The sequence below is a fragment of the Semicossyphus pulcher genome, unplaced genomic scaffold, assembly GCF_022749685.1.
Source record: "Semicossyphus pulcher isolate SPU_LCO1_2020_fin unplaced genomic scaffold, fSemPul1.0.p SCAF_20, whole genome shotgun sequence".
Taxonomy (NCBI): Eukaryota; Metazoa; Chordata; class Actinopteri; order Labriformes; family Labridae; genus Semicossyphus; species Semicossyphus pulcher.
The window spans coordinates 24,030,001-24,049,141 of record NW_027211694.1 but is presented as its reverse complement, the minus strand read 5'-3'; the positions used below and the strand labels follow the sequence as shown (position 1 = coordinate 24,049,141).

Genomic DNA, 19,141 nt, shown 5'->3' with positions numbered 1-19,141 from the left:
ATCCTGTCTGAGCTCATCACACATTCATCAAGTGACACAACAACATGTTTAATAAGGAGTCACTTTAACATCTCAAGATCTCTGCAGAGGCTTCAACGGTGTGTGTGTGTGTGTGTGTGTGTGTGTTGCTATGTAACCTTTGACCTGGGCATGGTGGCTGCTTCTCTGCAGAGTGTAACAACTCCTCTTTAAAGGTCAGTGTGTCGACTTCCTCTGAATCTCCCACAGGAAGTAAACACACCACGCGTTGACAGTAAACACATACTGAAATCACTGTGGACTCTTAACTATCCCACAATGCTTTGTGAAAAGTAAAGTACAACCCATTTACCATGTTCACAAGGCAGCCATTTTCCTCTGATGTCACACTCTGACACTGTTATGATGTCATACTGATGTGTTCAAGGTCTCAAGAAAATTTAAACAGTCTGACTAATCCACATCACTTCACTGCCTCCTGATCGACGAGCAGCTGTAAGAGATGAATAGTGAACACCTGGAGGTTAACACAACACATTTTATTAACCATTAGACAACAGCTAATGTTAGCATTCAACCACCTCCTCGCTAACGTCACTGTTTGACAGTGTCACATGATACGAGAGGAGGGATGTACATTTGTAGCTCATGCTAATAAGCTCATATAGGAGCTGCTCTAATGCTAGGGTTAGCAGTCTGTACATCATCAGACATGTTGAACGTGAGCTCGGAGTCATCTGCAGCAATAGCGCAAAAAGGGGATATGCAAAATATGCAGATGATATGGGCGCTACGCAAGGAGAGGCAGGTGATCCGCAGTCCAACGTAAAGTTTAACATCATGATGTGAAGTGAAGATTTACTTCTATTAAATCTCTGTGCAGAGTTACAGTGCGAGATACAGAAGCTGACGATCATGCAACGATGCAGTGACAGAACGTGAAGTGAGGGGATATTAGCAGCTGCTGCAGCGCGAGCTTCACCGCGATGCTTCACATAGTGCTGCAAATAGGAGCGTATCAGATCACGGAGATCCGCTCTATGACTGTAAAACACGCGAGGCATGTTTTAATATTTCTACACGAGGTGTGCGTAATTCTCCACACTGGCTGCTTTGTATCAAACAGGGCTTCCACTTTTCTACTTTCACTCTGACCGTGTTAGCGTTTATTATAAAAGTACCAGCTGGTGGATGCTTGTGATTACAACCGGTCGCTTAACGTTAGTGACTGATGTATTTGTTAACCCACCGGTATTAGACAAACACTGTTTCGTAGCACAGTGTGGGGTCCAAAAGCTGAAGTCCTTATCCCAAAATGAAGGCTCACCGTTTGTTGTTTCGTTGTGACTCACTGCATGTTTTATGTTGCTGCCTTCATGAAGCATTTTGTAGCTTGGATTTTGAAAAGTGCACTAAAAGGTTATCATTATTATGTACTCTTGAGTTTTTATAAAAAGCACTTAAATAATATGGAGTTCAACTCCTGAATTAATTATTGAAATACTGGCAATGTCAAGTAATAAAGACAACTGAGGATCCAATATATTGTTTAGTTATACGGAGATGCATCTTGAATCTTTTTCTTTTTGCTGATCTGAAAAATGATCCGATCCGTGACTCAAAACCGTGAAGCAATCCGAACCTTGAGTTTAGTGATCCCACCCCGAGTAGCTCAACTGTTAATAGTAGCATGTTTGTAAACCCCCCCAAAAAGGGGTAGTTCCTGCAGCACGAACAACACGCTTTACATAGAGGCTCACTGTAGTCAGGTGAATGAGCAGGAACACAGTGAGCCTCGTTCCATGTTTAACAATGTGTTTATAATTGTTTATTAATGATTAATAAACAGGTTAATTATCACATTAATTATGAACGGTTTTTAACAGTCGTCTTATAGTAAAATGTTTCAATAACTGAGGTCTTTATTTGGTCCTCAAAGGCTCTGCAGCTGAACAAGGTGAAAGGTCACATTCTGCCACACACACGCGCGCGCACTCGCACACACACACACACACACACACACACACACAACCTGAGGTAATGGATCTGTGCAGACATTGATTGTATTGGTTTGATGCTGACGCCGCTCTGTCTGAGGGGGCGGAGCCTAAACACACACACACACACACACACACACACACACACACACACACACACACACACCTCCTGTGAGCTCTGAGAGTGTTTTTTATGAATGAACTGAATGCAGCTAAACACACTGAATAAAAGACTGTGTGTGTGTGTGTGTGTGTGTGTGTGTGTGTGTGTGTGTGTATTAGGCTGCACAGTGTAGATCAGTAAGTTTAATACAACACTGATGAGATTTCTCTCTAAGCATTAAACAGAGCTGTGCAGTGAGAGCTGCAGCAGCGTGGGAAACCACCTACACACACGTAGGACACAGTCTTTCCTCTGTGTTTGTGTGTGTGTTGTGCTTGTGTAACTGATCTCAGCACACATTCACAGCACACTGATTTACAGACACATTCATATAAAAGATTCATGTCGTGAATTGTTAGTGTTTGTTCATGAAGTTTAAAAGGATCAGAACAGAAACATGAAACACTTTAAATTCACTTTATTTTATATCTAATTTTATATTTAATGTTTGAAAATGTTCTTTGCTTTATTTTTCATGTTTTAAAGATGAAGCTGGTTAAATTAAATAAAACACACACACACACGCACACGCACGCACGCACGCACACGCACACACACACACACACACACACACACACACACACACACACACCTCCGTGGGATTGGTGTGCTAACACAGTCCGGTCCTGCAGCGGGCTGTGTAGATTAGTATGCCCTCTCTCCTGAGCCGAGCCGTGCCGAGCTGACCCGGTCCCTCCCGGAGCCTCTGCGCTATAGTCAGATCCGGATCTGTCGGTCCTCTGATGCGCGTTGATCCGGATCATCCCGTGTTAAATTAGACCCGTTGAACCTCCGGTTTTTCTGTTTCCGTGTTTTTTCTATCACCGGACACCGGAGCCGCTGCACCGGGAAACATGAGCGCACGCGGGGACGAGCCGGGGGAAAGCTCTGGCTCCCAGGAGCCCTCAGGGGCCGCGGAGCCGCAGAAGAGGAGGCCCGGGAGACCGAGGAAGCCCCAGAAGGTCAGTCCGAGTCCGAGTCCCTGCGGGCCACTGGGGGACAGATAGCCTGGTCTCGGTCCTGAAGGATCCAGTATAAGTGAGCTTCTGTCGGCAGTGACTCTCCTCCTCCTCCTCTCCTCCTCCCCTCCGGCTTCTGTTTTTAATCTCTGTTTTTCAGCCTCTTTTACGCTCATTAGTTATTGTGAACATGTTTCTGCACAGGTGATAAAGAATGCGCATGCGTCCAGCTCTGCTCTCTGATATTTCAGAAGTCAGAAGTGAAGTATGATGTGAATGTGCTGAACGTGAGTCCGAGCCGCCATGACAGCTGAGAGCGGTGTGTGTGAATGAGAGACAGGGTCCGTTCACACAGAGGAGAGGGTGTGATTCAGAGACTCTGCAGCATGGTGTCATTCAGAGTGCTGTTAGATAAAGATGGAGGTAGTTTAGGTTGTTACAGGGTAGTTTAAGTTGTTAGGGTAGTTTAGGTTGTTACAGGGTAGTTTGGGTTGTTATAGGGTAGTGTAAGTTGTTATAGGTAGTTTAAGTTGTTAAAGGGTAGTTTAGGTTGTTATAGGGTAGTTTAAGTTGTTATAGGGTACTTTAAGTTGTTATAGGTAGTGTAAGTTGTTATAGGGTAGTTTAGGTTGTAATAGGTAGTTTAAGTTGTTATAGGGTAGTTTAGGTTGTAATAGGTAGTTTAAGTTGTTATAGGGTAGTTTAGGTTGTTATAGGGTAGTGTAAGTTGTTATAGGGTAGTTTAGGTTGTTATAGGGTAGTGTAAGTTGTTATAGGTAGTTTAAGTTGTTACAGGGTAGTTTAGGTTGTTATAGGGTACTTTAAGTTGTTATAGGTAGTTTAAGTTGTTATAGGGTAGTTTAGGTTGTAATAGGTAGTTTAAGTTGTTACAGGGTAGTTTAAGTTGTTACAGGGCAGTTTAAGTTGTTATAGGTAGTGTAAGTTGTTAGGGTAGTTTAGGTTGTTATAGGGTACTTTAAGTTGTTATAGGTAGTGTAAGTTGTTAGGGTAGTTTAGGTTGTTATAGGTAGTTTAAGTTGTTATAGGGTACTTTAAGTTGTTATAGGGTAGTTTAGGTTGTAATAGGTAGTTTAAGTTGTTATAGGGTAGTTTAGGTTGTTATAGGGTAGTGTAAGTTGTTATAGGGTAGTTTAGGTTGTTATAGGGTAGTGTAAGTTGTTATAGGGTAGTTTAGGTTGTTATAGGGTAGTGTAAGTTGTTATAGGTAGTGTAAGTTGTTACAGGGTAGTTTAGGTTGTTATAGGGTAGTTTAAGTTGTCATAGGGTAGTTTAGGTTGTTATAGGGTACTTTAAGTTGTTATAGGTAGTGTAAGTTGTTAGGGTAGTTTAGGTTGTTACAGGGTAGTTTAGGTTTTTGTAGGTAGTTTAAGTTGTTATAGGGTACTTTAAGTTGTTATAGGTAGTGTAAGTTGTTATAGGGTAGTTTAGGTTGTAATAGGTAGTTTAAGTTGTTACAGGTAGTGTGAGTTGTTATAGGGTAGTTTAAGTTGTTATAGGGTACTTTAAGTTGTTATAGGGTAGTGTAAGTTGTTAGGGTAGTTTAGTTTGTTACAGGGTAGTTTAGGTTGTTATAGGGTACTTTAAGTTGTTACAGGGTAGTTTAAGTTGTTATAGGGTACTTTAAGTTGTTATAGGTAGTGTAAGTTGTTAGGGTAGTTTAAGTTGTTATAGGGTAGTGTAAGTTGTTATAGGGTAGTTTAGGTTGTTATAGGGTAGTTTAAGTTGTTACAGGGTAGTTTAAGTTGTTATAGGGTACTTTAAGTTGTTATAGGTAGTGTAAGTTGTTATAGGGTAGTTTAGGTTGTAATAGGTAGTTTAAGTTGTTATAGGGTAGTTTAGGTTGTTATAGGGTAGTTTAAGTTGTTATAGGGTAGTTTAGGTTGTTGTAGGGTACTTTAAGTTGTTATAGGTAGTGTAAGTTGTTAGGGTAGTTTAGGTTGTTACAGGGTAGTTTAGGTTGTTATAGGTAGTTTAAGTTGTTATAGGGTACTTTAAGTTGTTATAGGTAGTGTAAGTTGTTATAGGGTAGTTTAGGTTGTTATAGGTAGTGTAAGTTGTTATAGGGTAGTTTAGGTTGTAATAGGTAGTTTAAGTTGTTACAGGGTAGTTTGGGTTGTTATAGTGTAGTGTAAGTTGTTATAGGTAGTGTAAGTTGTTACAGGGTAGTTTAGGTTGTTATAGGGTAGTGTAAGTTGTTATAGGGTAGTTTAGGTTGTTATAGGGTAGTGTAAGTTGTTAGGGTAGTTTAGGTTGTTACAGGGTAGTTTAGGTTGTTACAGGTTAGTTTAGGTTGTTATAGGTAGTTTAAGTTGTTATAGGGTACTTTAAGTTGTTATAGGGTAGTTTAGATTGCAATAGGTAGTTTAAGTTGTTATAGGGTAGTTTAGGTTGTTATAGGGTACTTTAAGTTGTTATAGGTAGTGTAAGTTGTTATAGGGTAGTTTAGGTTGTTATAGGTAGTGTAAGTTGTTATAGGGTAGTTTAGGTTGTAATAGGTAGTTGAAGTTGTTACAGGGTAGTTTAGGTTGTTATAGGGTAGTTTAAGTTGTTATAGGTAGTGTAAGTTGTTAGGGTAGTTTGGGTTGTTATAGGTAGTTTAAGTTGTTATAGGGTAGTTTGGGTTGTTATAGGTAGTTTAAGTTGTTATAGGGTACTTTAAGTTGTTATAGGTAGTGTAAGTTGTTATAGGGTAGTTTAGGTTGTTATAGGGTTAGCGTTAGCTCAGCTGATTCACAGACAATAAACACTTTAAACTGTAGATAATGCGCTTTCACATGTCTGAATGAAACATTTTAGAATGAGACTGTACTTACCCCCCCACCCCCCCACCCCACACACACACAGGAGCCTAGTGGAGAGCCCGTCCCCAAGAGGCCAAGGGGCCGCCCCAAAGGAAGCAAGAACAAGGGACCATCTAAGGCAGCAACCAAGGTGAGGAAGCACCAGAAGGACACCAATCCTCTGCAGTGCCTCTTTAATATAATCTTTGTATGACACACATGTTACTGAACACACCTCACCACACACACACACACACACACACACACACACCTGTATATAAAGTGTGTGTTGCACAGGAAGCGTGCTCTCTGGGGTCTCATGTTTCTCTGAGCTTAATTTTTGTGATCTGATGAAATTGACTCCTTGGTTTATGAAAAATCTCCCATCATGCTCTGCTGTAGTTTATGTTAACTGTAATCTAATGTTAGCATGCTAACATGCTACAAATACTGTAAAGCAGCTGTTTGCCTGCCCATAGACTGTTTGTCCTGTCAGCACGTGTGTGTTCGTGCTCTGACACGCTGCTGAAGATGACATCATTAAACCATCATGGGTGCCATGACACTGTCAGTCCTGACACACCTGACAGGTAGACAGGTTTAATAACAAATAGTTCAATCAGGAGAGACCAGTAAATGAAGTAAGGAAGAACATTTATTTTACAGTGACGATGTGATAATGAATCATGGTCAGAAGTCTTTGGCGCTTGGACTCAACGGGGAGATATGGTGATTGAAGGGTGTCGGTCCTGAGCGGCCACAAGATATTTACCCCCATGGAGTCCAGACACTGGTCGTGGAGGTGTTGACTGATGATTTCATCTGAGGCTAATTAGATGATGAGCTGATGATGAAGACTGGGCGGTGATGAGGAGGTGGAGGGTCGCACATAAGGACGCCATGAATGAACTGGGGGCACAGAAAAGCCATATTTAAAAAGACAGCAACAATATAATAGGCTAACAGTGAGGCTGTGCTGCAGTGCTATTGGACAAATGTGTCCAGGTGATGAGAGCAGCTGATGAGTGCAGGAAAATAAGAGAGAGCATGTGTGAGGGGAGTGTGAGCAGAATGGTATGAGATATGAACCATAGAACCAGCATGCACAATATAGTCTTCTTGACTGAACTTACGCTAGAGCTTCATTTAAACTGAGCTAGTGTGTTTAAGCCTAACTGCCTAACTGATACTCTCAACAAAACAGGATGTGAACATTACACCAGTTTCACTTATTGGCCAGTCTGTTGAAACTGTGGAAATGTTTAAGTATCTTGGTACAGTTCTGGACTCCCAGATGAGCTTTGTGAATCCAGAGTCCACATTTAAAAAGTGTTTATGACTTTATCTTCCGTGAAGGCTCCGCAGCCTCGGTGTCAGTCAGACAATATTAGAAGTTGTGTACAAGAGCCTTGTAGAGAATGTTTTAACTCTTCATCTTCCAGCCTGGTACGGCCACTTGAACTGCTGATCTAAAAACAAACTCTCTAAGATCATAGTCATGGCCAGTAAAATCGTTGGTGTACCTCAGATGTCTTTGAAGCAACTTTTTACTGAAAGGACGAGGAAGAAAGCGAGGAGCATTGTGGGTGACGGATCTCATCCTCTCTTCTCATCCTTTTTTTTGTACAATATGACCATTTCTGTTTGTCCTATTAATTGTCCTTTTTTTGGGGTGAGCCAAAGAAAAATTTCCACCACGGTGGTCAATAAAGTTCTATTCTATTCTATCTTCAACCAGGTAACTAGTTTTACTAGTCTTTTTCAAACTATGTAAACTCAGACAGATCTTTTCTCTGACTGACTGAGACACAGCAGCAGATCAGACAGATCTCAGTGATCTCTGTATACACCTCAGTCATGGATCTAAAGGTGATCTGACAGGTGGGTTCAGGAGTGTCAGAGCTGCTGCACACTCTCAGACACATAAAACTGTCTGATGATTTATTCATCAAGTCTCATCTTTCAGTCAAACACACATTAATAAAACAGAGAAGGCTGAGAACTGAGCTCTGATTGGCTGATTGGAGACGTGATGAGTCATCAAACAGACTTCATCATTAACTAATGTGAGGGTGTATTATCTATTAGAGCAAGTGTATTATCTAATAGAACAGGTATCTGATGACAGAGGTCACTGGTGTCAGAGGGAGAACACTTGACAATGAACAAACTTATTTCATTAAGGACAAACTCTTTATGTCTCACAGGGAGCTGTGCTGTGATGGAGGTGTCACACTCTGGTCACTCTGCAGGGACACACTCTGATCACTGTGCAGGGACACACTCTGGTCACTCTGCAGGGACACACTCTGGTCACTCTGCAGGGACACACTCAAATCACTGTGCAGGGACACACTCTGATCACTCTGCAGGGACACACTCTGGTCACTCTGCAGGGACACACTCTGGTCACTCTGCAGGGACACACTCAAATCACTGTGCAGGGACACACTCTGATCACTCTGCAGGGACACACTCTGGTCACTCTGCAGGGACACACTCAAATCACTGTGCAGGGACACACTCTGATCACTCTGCAGGGACACACTCTGGTCACTCTGCAGGGACACACTCTGATCACTGTGCAGGGACACACTCTGGTCACTCTGCAGGGACACACTCTGGTCACTCTGCAGGGACACACTCTGGTCACTGTGCAGGGACACACTCTGATCACTCTGCAGGGACACACTCTGGTCACTCTGCAGGGACACACTCAAATCACTCTGCAGGGACACACTCTGATCACTCTGCAGGGACACACTCTGATCACTCTGCAGGGACACACTCTGGTCACTCTGCAGGGACACACTCTGATCACTGTGCAGGGACACACTCTGGTCACTCTGCAGGGACACACTCTGATCACTCTGCAGGGACACACTCTGGTCACTCTGCAGGGACACACTCAAATCACTGTGCAGGGACACACTCTGATCACTCTGCAGGGACACACTCTGGTCACTCTGCAGGGACACACTCAAATCACTCTGCAGGGACACACTCAGTCCTTTAAGCTACAGAGAGACTTCAGTGATTTGATGTTTCTGATCACTGTTTGTGTTAAACATTGATTGATAGCTGTCATTAACAGGATGATCTAAAGGACCTCAGTGTGTGTTAGCACAGAGAGGACAGTCTGTAGTGTGGACCTGGTTCCTGTGTTGTTTTGACTTTGGGTTCAGCAGGTGAGGGTTAGGGTTAGGTGGCACCTGGGTTGGCCAATCTGATTTCAAGAGGGGCCACCCCTGGACACCCACCAGAAAAGACCTTCACCTGAACACAGGTATCAAACCCAGAACCTTCATATCACAGCTGCTTTCAATCAGATCAGAGTTTCACAAACTAGAATACAGAGAGTCCGTCTGTCTGTGCACAGATCAGGCATGATTATTATTAAGGATTATTATTCATGATTATTTATTATTCACTATTGTTTTAATTACAGTGTTCAGGTAATAAAGTGATGCTTGGTCTGATCAGGTGGTTCTGTCTCCACAGAAAGCTGAGGGCAGCGGGGAGAAGAGACCCAGAGGACGACCCCGGAAGTGGGTGAGTCTGTGTCCTTCCAGCCAATGACTGATGATCTTTTCACTTCTTTGATGACTCTCTCTGCTCTTTGATTGGTGGATGTTTAATTTCATGACTTACCTTAGAACAAGTGACAGATGTAGTTGAGTCAGTCTTCACATTTCTGTGGTGATCAGGTGATTCAGTTGTTCAGTGTGAGCTCAGGACAAGAACAGTTGCAGTAAAACAAAGTTAACACCGTCACATGATGGTACAGATAGATAGATGACTCTATCTGAGGATGTACAGGTAGATGCCTCTCGACGTCACTCTGAGGATGTACAGGTAGATGACTCTCGACGTCACTCTGAGGATGTACAGGTAGATGCCTCTCGACGTCACTCTGAGGATGTACAGGTAGATGACTCTCGACGTCACTCTGAGGAGATACAGGTATTTATTAATATATAAATGTGTAGGTTACAGCTGATGGTGTGTTCAGGCTCCTCTGCTCTCCACACAGACTCTAATCTGATACGTGATGGGTCAAAACTTCGACTACAAACAGAAGCAGAACTTTTCTGACACCATAGATCTGGTCCGTGTCCTACAGATGCTGTTTAACGTGTGACCTGTTAGTAGAGACGATGTGAGCTCAGCAGGTTCAGAGGAGCACGGCTCACTGTCACTGATTCATTCAGTGACTGCAGCTCTTTCCTGCCTGCTCCTCCTCTCTCAGGCTGTTTGCAACAGAAACAGAGACCACAGAGAGAGTTTAGAGGAGGAGGAGGAGGAGGAGGAGGAGGAGGAGATGGGGGGGTATCTTCATTCTCTGCATTCTCCACCCCCACCCCCCCCACCCCCCACCCACCCAACCTCCTCTCCCCCACCTCCACCCTGCAGGACAGATTCCTGCCACTAGAGGTTTCATTCATACAAACATCTCAGAGGATTTACACAGGACCCCTCCCCCATCGTACACACACACACACACACTCAGAGGGTCAGAGGGTTAAATGATGTAATAAACCCTTGTTGTAATAATTTAACATGACTCTGCAGCTCCGTTTGACTCTGACAGTAACAGGAGCGTTAACTCTTCATTCACTGTCTGAATCAGGAAGTCCCTCAGCTGCTCTCTATTTTTCATAATGCATGTTTCTATTTCTTCAATATCCAATATTTAATGAAATATTTATGAAAAGGAATAAAAACTGGTGTCTGTGTTTGTTCTGTTCTGTAAGGAGGCAGGAAGTGAGCTGATCCAGAGCCAACAGGTTAATTCACAACATGTGCAGCTCTGTGTTAGAGCACTGAGAGCTTCCTGTTTCTCACACACACACACACACACAGACACACACACACACACACACATACACACACACACACAGACTCACACACACACACACACACACACACACACACACACACACAGACTCACACACACACACACGAACACACAGACTCACACACACACACACACACACACACACACACACACACACACACACACAGACACACACACACACACACAGACACACACAGACACACACACACACACACACACACACACACACACACACACACACACAGACTCACACACACACACACACACACACACACACACAGACACACACACACACACACACACACACACACACACACGCACAGGTAGAGTCTTCTTCCTCTCGGAACTGATTTCACTTCAGACTCCTGAATGGAGACGATCTAGTTTGTCTGCTTTCTCTCCTTCCAGACCTCCCCTCTTTGACCCCCCCCTCCACTTTTGGACCCCCCCCCCCCCCCCCCCCCCCAACAAAAGGCTGCTTGTGTGCAGGAATGCTCCACATTCCTACAGACACCACATTTCTCTCTACAAAGAGCCGCCAGCAAATTCCCCCTAATCACAGGCTCTAAATGGACCTGATAGGTGTGTGTGTTTGTGTGCGTGCGTGCGTGTGTGCGTGCATGCATGCGTGTGTGTGTGTGTGTGTCTGTATGTGTGTGTGTGTGTGTGTGTGTGCTTGTGTGTGTCTCTCTCTCTGTGTGTGTGTGTGTGTGTGTGTCTGTGTGTGTGTGTGTGTGTGTGTTGTTAGGGGAGGGAGGAGGTGTTGCTCAGATGAGGTGGGAAAGGAAAACTTCCTTCCTTCAAAGATCTTTAAACATCTCTTCCTGCAGATAAGCTGCAGTCTGTCTGTTCCTGGATCAGCTGTTGGTCACATACTGAGTAAGAGACAGGTAGAGACAGGTAGAGACTGTAAGAGACAGGTAGAGACCGGTAGAGACAGTTAGAGACTGTTAAAGATTGGTAGAGACAGGTAGAGACTGTTAGAGACTGTTAGAGACAGGTAGAGACTGTAAGAGACATCTGTCCGTCTGTCTGTCTGTCTCTCTGTCTGTCTCTCCGTCTGTCTGTCTGTCCATCTGTCTCTCTGTCTGTCTGTCTGTCTGTCTCTTCGTCTGTCCGTCTGTCTGTCTGTCTGTCTGTCTGTCTGTCTCTCTGTCTGTCTGTCTGTGGATGTGTGCTCTGGTCTCATTTCCTGTGTGTCTCTAACAGACTCTCAGTGTTAGAAGTGTATCTTTATCCTTCATCTCGGGGTTTCTACATCATTCCGTCCTTCCTGATCGTGTGGACGAGCTGTTAAAACTCTCATTGTCTCTGTAATAAAAGATGCTTAAACAGGTCAAATCTTACATGGACTTTGGTGGAAAATGACCCAGCTTTTTAACTTTATTAGTAATTCACAACTTTTCTCATTTAAACAGTTTTAACATGAGACTGTGCTCTTCTCTCCTGCAGCCTCAACAAGTCGCCCAGAGGACCTCTGCTCAGGTAACTCATGACACACAGGCTAACACACAGGCTAAAACACAGGTTAACTGATACACCTGCAGGACATGTGACCTTCTCATCACACAGTGTGTATTTCAACATTGCTCGTCTCAACGTCTTAACTTTATATGTCAGGTGTAGTTTAGTGTAGACAGGTGTTCCTGTGCAAACATCAGCAGACTGATTCTGAACAGTTTCTATATGAAACCTCAGGGCGTGTGTGGAGTGTGAGTAGAGTGTGTGTGGAGTGTGTGGAGACGGTGATGTCTCTGATCTAAATGATGCGTTCAGAGCTGGCTGAATGTTTCACTTATCTGCAGTGCACACTGTTTACTTTATGGGCTTGTGATTAAATAGATGTTCTCATTGTCTTCTGTCACACATGGTGTCATTCAGGGGGTCTTTAAGGGCTGAAGTGTGTGAGCAGTAATTATAGAGCATATGTAAAGTGAAAAGAATCGGTCCGAGCACAGAACCTTGTGGAACTCCATGACTAACTTTGGTGTGCATAGAGGACACATCATGAACATTAACAAACTGAGATCGATCTGATAGATAAGATTTAAACCAACTTAATGCAGATCCTGTAATGAACATTAACTGTTCTAGTCTCTGTAACAGGATGTGATGGTCTATCGTGTCGAAAGCGGCACTAAGATCTAACAGGACGAGTACAGAAAGAAGTCCTCTGTCTGAAGCAGGAAGTAGATCATTTGAAACTCTCAGTGCTGTCTCAGTGCTGTGGTGGACTCTAAATAAATCTAAACTCTCAAATAAACTGTTGTTATGAAGAAAGTCACATAATTGATTAGCGACTGCTTTCTCAAGGATCTTTGAGATAAAAGGAAGGTTAGATATAGGTCTACAGTTAGCTAAGGTGCCTGAATCTAGGGTAGGCTTTTTAAGAAGTGGCTTAATTACAGCTAGTTTAAAAGACTGGGGTACATAGCCCGTCGATAAAGACATATTGATCATATCTAGTTAAGAAGTGCTAATTGAGGGAAAGACTTCCTGAAGCAGCTTGGTTGGAATCGGGTCTAAAAGACAGGTTGATGGTTTAGATGAAGAGATCAGAGAATTTAATAAAGTTTATCTAAGTCCAAGTCTAAGTTTGTGAACAGAGTCTGTGTTTGAAATTAAATCTGTTAAGTCAAATATAACGCAAGTAAAAAAAAGGAAGGAGAGGGCTCTCTGAAACAGGGGGCCGCTGATATTTTTGATATCTGATCTGAGTTAAGAACACCGTTAGCATTAAGTGACTGCACTGTGACCTGGACTCAACCAGGTCTCACAGTATGATGGTTGTGCATCGATGATAACTTTGTCCCATCATGCACATGAGCACTTCTTGTCAGAGGTTAACTGTGTGACCATGTTGAGTTTCTTCATTAACTGTGTGAACCAGTGACTGATCTCTGCATCTCTAACTGAGCCGCTCAGGTGTGAAATAAGCTCTGTTTAATAGGAAGAAAGGGTTCAACTGACATCTTGTTTTTCATCAACAGGAAGAAGAAAAAGAAGAAGAGGAGGAGGCTGTAGAGTCTCCAGAGGAAGATTGAACCTCCTCTAACCACCTCTACCTCATCAGCTGTCAGGTCTCTAAAGGGAAAGACTGAATCGACCACTTACTGTTCACACACGCTGTTACACTAACGTTCAGTCTCTTTGCATCTCCAAGTCCCTCTGGTTCATTTCACATGGAGCAAACACAGTGCAGCTACACGGGACATCGCAGAGAACATAGAATATTCAACTGCTGCTAGCTGCTAACAGGGAGCTGCTAACTGGGAGCTGCTAACAGGAAGCTGCTAACAGGGAGCTGCTAACTGGAAGCTGCTAACAGGGAGCTGCTAACTGGAAGCTGCTAACAGGGAGCTATTAACAGGGAGCTGCTAACTGGGAGCTGCTAACAGGGAGCTATTAACGGGGAGCTGCTAACGGGGAGCTGCTAACTGGGAGCTGCTAACAGGGAGCTGCTAACTGGGAGCTGCTAACAGGGAGCTATTAACAGGGAGCTGCTAACAGGGAGCTCCTAACTGGGAGCTGCTAACAGTGAGCTGCTAACTGGGAGCTGCTAACAGGGAGCTCCTAACTGGGAGCTGCTAACTGGGAGCTGCTAACAGGGAGCTGCTAACTGGGAGCTGCTAACGGTGAGCTGCTAACAGTGAGCTGCTAACTGGGAGCTGCTAACAGGGAGCTGCTAACTGGGAGCTGCTAACTGGGAGCTGCTAACAGGGAGCTGCTAACAGTGAGCTGCTAACTGGGAGCTGCTAACAGGGAGCTGCTAACAGGGAGCTCCTAACTGGGAGCTGCTAACTGGGAGCTGCTAACAGGGAGCTGCTAACTGGGAGCTGCTAACAGGGAGCTCCTAACTGGGAGCTGCTAACAGGGAGCTGCTAACAGGGAGCTGCTAACGGTGAGCTGCTAACGGTGAGCTGCTAACAGGGAGCTGCTAACGGTGAGCTGCTAACTGGGAGCTGCTAACATGGAGCTGCTAACCATTATTTACAACATGACCAACAACACCTCTGTTATGATTTTTGAAGCTTTAGTGGAATCAGCAAAAGTGAAAGCTAATATGGCTGCAACAAACTATAACAGTCTACGTTCAGCATCACCACCACTGAGCCTCAACCTGACTGTGTGTAAAGTCCTAACTACCTCTGCTGTGTCACTTACCTGTCAGCAGCCATCTTTAAAGACATGTCAGAGCTTCTAAAAGCACAGACACATGACAACATGGAAATATCTGCTTGTGTTTGACCTTTGACCTTATTTCAGACAGTGAATCAAAAAGACAATGTCTTCATGCAAACATGCTAACTCAACTGGCTTCATGCCCACTCATGTCAGGGCTCTTCCTGCAGCTCTCGATCAGCTGACAGATCTAAACTCTCCCTGTTAAACTAAGATCAGACGGACGTGTCGTCAGTCCTGTACGACACACCACCGCTCCTCTAAGAGGACTGAATCAAAGCAGACAGAAGCATTAGATCCTCTCAGTGCTCTAACACTGCTGCTGTTTAATATGTCAGTGTTAGATTAACACCCAGACTGTGGGTCTATGTTGGTCCACCACAGACGGGCAGACTCAGAGCTTCATCCATCACGTTGACTTCAAGATGTTTAAAGGAAAAAGCCTCTGAGGTCGTTGCATTGACACAGAAGTGATAAAGAATAGATGGTGTTGTCCAGCAGAGCCAACATTTGTATTTAAAGCTTTGATTGTGATATGCTCTCCGCTCTCCCTGTCCTTGGTGGACTGAAGCACAGTAACAGAACCTCGTACATGCTGTCAGTTCTCCTCCAAACATCAGACCGCTGTGTGCCTCACGTTTACTGTAACAACCTCAGAGCTGCTTCACTCTGTTTGATCTTCACAGCTTTAAACCTGGACTCAGTCATTACAGCAGAGAAAAACAAAGACACAAGAACCTCAAGAACACAGTTTACCTCAGACACACTGATACCTGCTGTGATCAGTCAGCGTGATGTCAGACCTGATCACACCTGTTTCCTGCTCTGATTTGTCCTCATGACCTCAAACTTCCTCTGACTCCACCAGCTTATAGACTCTGCTGCTCCGGACACAGGAGGCAGTGATCGCTCATACATCTGATGATGTCTTTATAACTTCTCAACTCTAAACAAGGTCTGTGGATTGTTGTCTTGTCACAGGTGAATTTGTCTCTTCAGTCAGGTAAAACCGGCAGCATCCATAAAGAAGCAAACATCAGGTATCACAGAGCGTGTGATCAGTAGCTTTACTTTATGATGGACAGACGTGAAGAAAAAGGACTGAACACATGAAGTGTAAATGTTTGATAAACCCTCTGCAGATGAACCTTTATTGTATTTCAGCTAAAGAAAGTCAATGAGTTTAAAGCTGTGAACGTCCATCAGCGGTAAACTTCTCCTATGTCCTGACGTTGCATCACCAATGGTCAAACCAAACTCCATTCAAAAAACAGTCATTTTAAGGCAGACAGACCTGACAGAGCATGAACTCAGCCTCTTTACAAACCTGCATCCTGATGTAGTTCTCTCAGCATCCTGTCAGCCTGTTTATTGTCATTAAATCTCAGTAACATGTTTGTTTTGGCTTCATAGCGCTGTAGTGAGACAGATCTCAGCCCATGTGTGACTCTTCAGTGAGTCTGGTCAGTACATTCACAGTGAAGTTGTTGTGATGCTTCAGTCCTCTCAGCTCTGTCACACACTCAGTGTGTTTGCTTCTTCGTGGACTCTGCAGGTTTGTTCAGTTTTATATACTTTATTACTGTGTTTTTATCATTGACCTCCATGTTGTAATGAAACGTAATTCTGCAGACGGGGACGTGTGTTTGACAAACTTGAATTATTTTATACTGATTTACTGGTTCAGAGTGTTTGTACGACACTACATGTTCTATCTACATATGTACTTTTTGAGTATCTACAGGTGTTTCGTGTACTACCTTTATATGTAAAGTACCTCAAACATGCAGACTGATGGACACAGAACTACCTCCAGTGAAGGTGACTGCAGATGAACGTGTGATGTTAAATCAGGACTCTTTGTATCACAGTGTCAGCTCAGAGTTCAGGTTTAAACATGTTTTTATATTTTATTCATCATATTCATGTTTTTATTTAGTAGATATCAGCTAGCTGTTAGCTGTTAGCATAGCTGTTTGTGTTCCTCACATATAAACATGGTGTTTTGAACAGGTTAAGAGGTCGAGCCTCAGGTGAGCTACAGAGATCCAGTCTGCCTGATACCAGTAACAGTGCACAGTGTTTGGACTGCAGTGTCAGTGCTTGTTCGTGTCACTGTTATGGTACCTGGGGGGGGTACCTGTCTGACACAGACACGTGGTGTGATGACATCACGTCTGAACTGGGTCTGACTCCTCAACACGCTGTGATGTAGCTGATCTCTGTCTCTTCATGATACCATGTTTTATACAGCAATCAAACTCACACCTCTACCTCCATACACACACACAAACACACACACACACGCACGCACACACACACACACACACACACACACACACACACACACACACACACACACACACACACACACACACACACACACAGGCCTTTTACCTCATTGTAAAGCAAACAGAGCGAACACAGAACATCTCTGTTATTTTGTGTTGATGATTTAATGAGGCTGTTTCTGTGCCTCGGTCATGTGACCTCAGACATGTGACCTCTGACATGTGACCTCTAACTTTATGTTTATATCTGTGAGGACTCCTCCTCTGTGATGTCTTCTACTTTTATATATGTCCTTCATTTAAAACAAACATCTTTATAGATATTTACTGCGTTTAATTGAGCACAATAAAAACTATAGCAAACACACGTCTGTGCCTTTTTCTGTATTTTACAGTGTAGATGAATCAAATGAAACAGATATACCTGTATGTGTGTATCACCTGTATCACCTACATTTACAGACCTCAGTGACATCTGTCAGAGACATGCACACAGCTTCATCCCTCTCTTCCTCATGTCCACATGTTCCTAACAGACAGTAGTTCAGTGTTGTTTAATGTATCATGTATGAAGACTTTGTTGTGTTTTACTCATAATTTTAGTCTGATAGCCGACAGACAGAGAGCCGCACACTGAACAGCACACTGAGCAGGACACTGAGCAGCACACTGAACAGGACACTGAATAGCACACTGAGCAGGACACTGAGTAGGACACTGAGCAGCACACTGAGCCGCACACTGAGCAGGACACTGAGCAGCACACTGAGCAGCACACTGAGCAGCACACTGAGCCGCACACTGAGCAGGACACTGAGCAGCACACTGAGCCGCACACTGAGCAGGACACTGAACAGCACACTGAGCAGCACACTGAGCAGCACACTGAACAGCACACTGAGCCGCACACTGAGCAGGACACTGAACAGCACACTGAGCAGGACACTGAACAGCACACTGAACAGCACACTGAGCCGCACACTGAACAGGACACTGAGCCGCACACTGAGCAGCACACTGAGCAGGACACTGAACAGCACACTGAGCAGCACACTGAGCAGGACACTGAGCAGCACACTGAGCAGGACACTGAGCAGGACACTGAACAGGACACTGAGCAGGACACTGAACAGTACACTGAGCCGCACACTGAGCAGCACACTGAGTAGGACACTGAATAGCACACTGAACAGCACACTGAACAGCACACTGAACAGGACACTGAGCCGCACACTGAGCAGCACACTGAGCAGCACACTGAGCAGGACACTGAACAGGACACTGAGCCGCACACTGAGCACTACACTGAACAGGACACTGAGCAGGACACTGAGCAGGACACTGAACAGGACACTGAGCAGCACACTGAGCAGGACACTGAGCAGGACACTGAGCAGCACACTGAGCAGGACACTGAGCAGGACACTGAGCAGGACACTGAATAGCACACTGAACAGCACACTGAACAGGACACTGAGCAACACACTGAACAGCACACTGAACAGGACACTGAGCAGCACACTGAGCAGCACACTGAGCAGCACACTGAGCAGCACACTGAACAGGACACTGAGCAGCACACTGAGCAGGACACTGAATAGCACACTGAGCAGCACACTGAACAGGACACTGAGCAGCACACTGAGCAGCACACTGAACAGGACACTGAGCAGCACACTGAGCAGCACACTGAGCAGCACACTGAGCAGCACACTGAACAGGACACTGAGCAGCACACTGAGCAGGACACTGAATAGCACACTGAGCAGCACACTGAACAGGACACTGAATAGCACACTGAACAGCACACTGAACAGGACACTGAGCCGCAAACTGAGCAGCACACTGAACAGGACACTGAGCAGCACACTGAGCAGGACACTGAACAGGACACTGAGCAGGACACTGAAC

General features: G+C 44.4%; 1 protein-coding gene across 1 annotated transcript; it reads left to right on the top strand.

Annotated features, from left to right (window-relative positions):
• The first annotated feature begins 2,993 nt into the window (after positions 1 to 2,993).
• Positions 2,994 to 13,801, top strand: hmga2 (high mobility group AT-hook 2). The gene is made up of 5 exons (XM_069670794.1): positions 2,994 to 3,101; positions 5,964 to 6,050; positions 9,401 to 9,451; positions 12,210 to 12,242; positions 13,748 to 13,801. The coding sequence occupies exons 1-5, from the start codon at positions 2,994 to 2,996 to the stop codon at positions 13,799 to 13,801; spliced, it is 333 nt and encodes a 110-aa protein (XP_069526895.1).
• Positions 13,802 to 19,141: the final 5,340 nt, after the last annotated feature.

Excerpts from the sequence above, each read along its gene's own strand:
- hmga2 (XM_069670794.1), top strand. The coding sequence starts at position 2,994 with ATGAGCGCACGCGGGGACGAGCCGGGGGAAAGCTCTGGCTCCCAGGAG. Across the intron at positions 3,102-5,963 it reads GACCGAGGAAGCCCCAGAAG|GAGCCTAGTGGAGAGCCCGT; the intron begins GTCAGTCCGAGT and ends ACACACACACAG. Across the intron at positions 6,051-9,400 it reads CATCTAAGGCAGCAACCAAG|AAAGCTGAGGGCAGCGGGGA; the intron begins GTGAGGAAGCAC and ends CTGTCTCCACAG.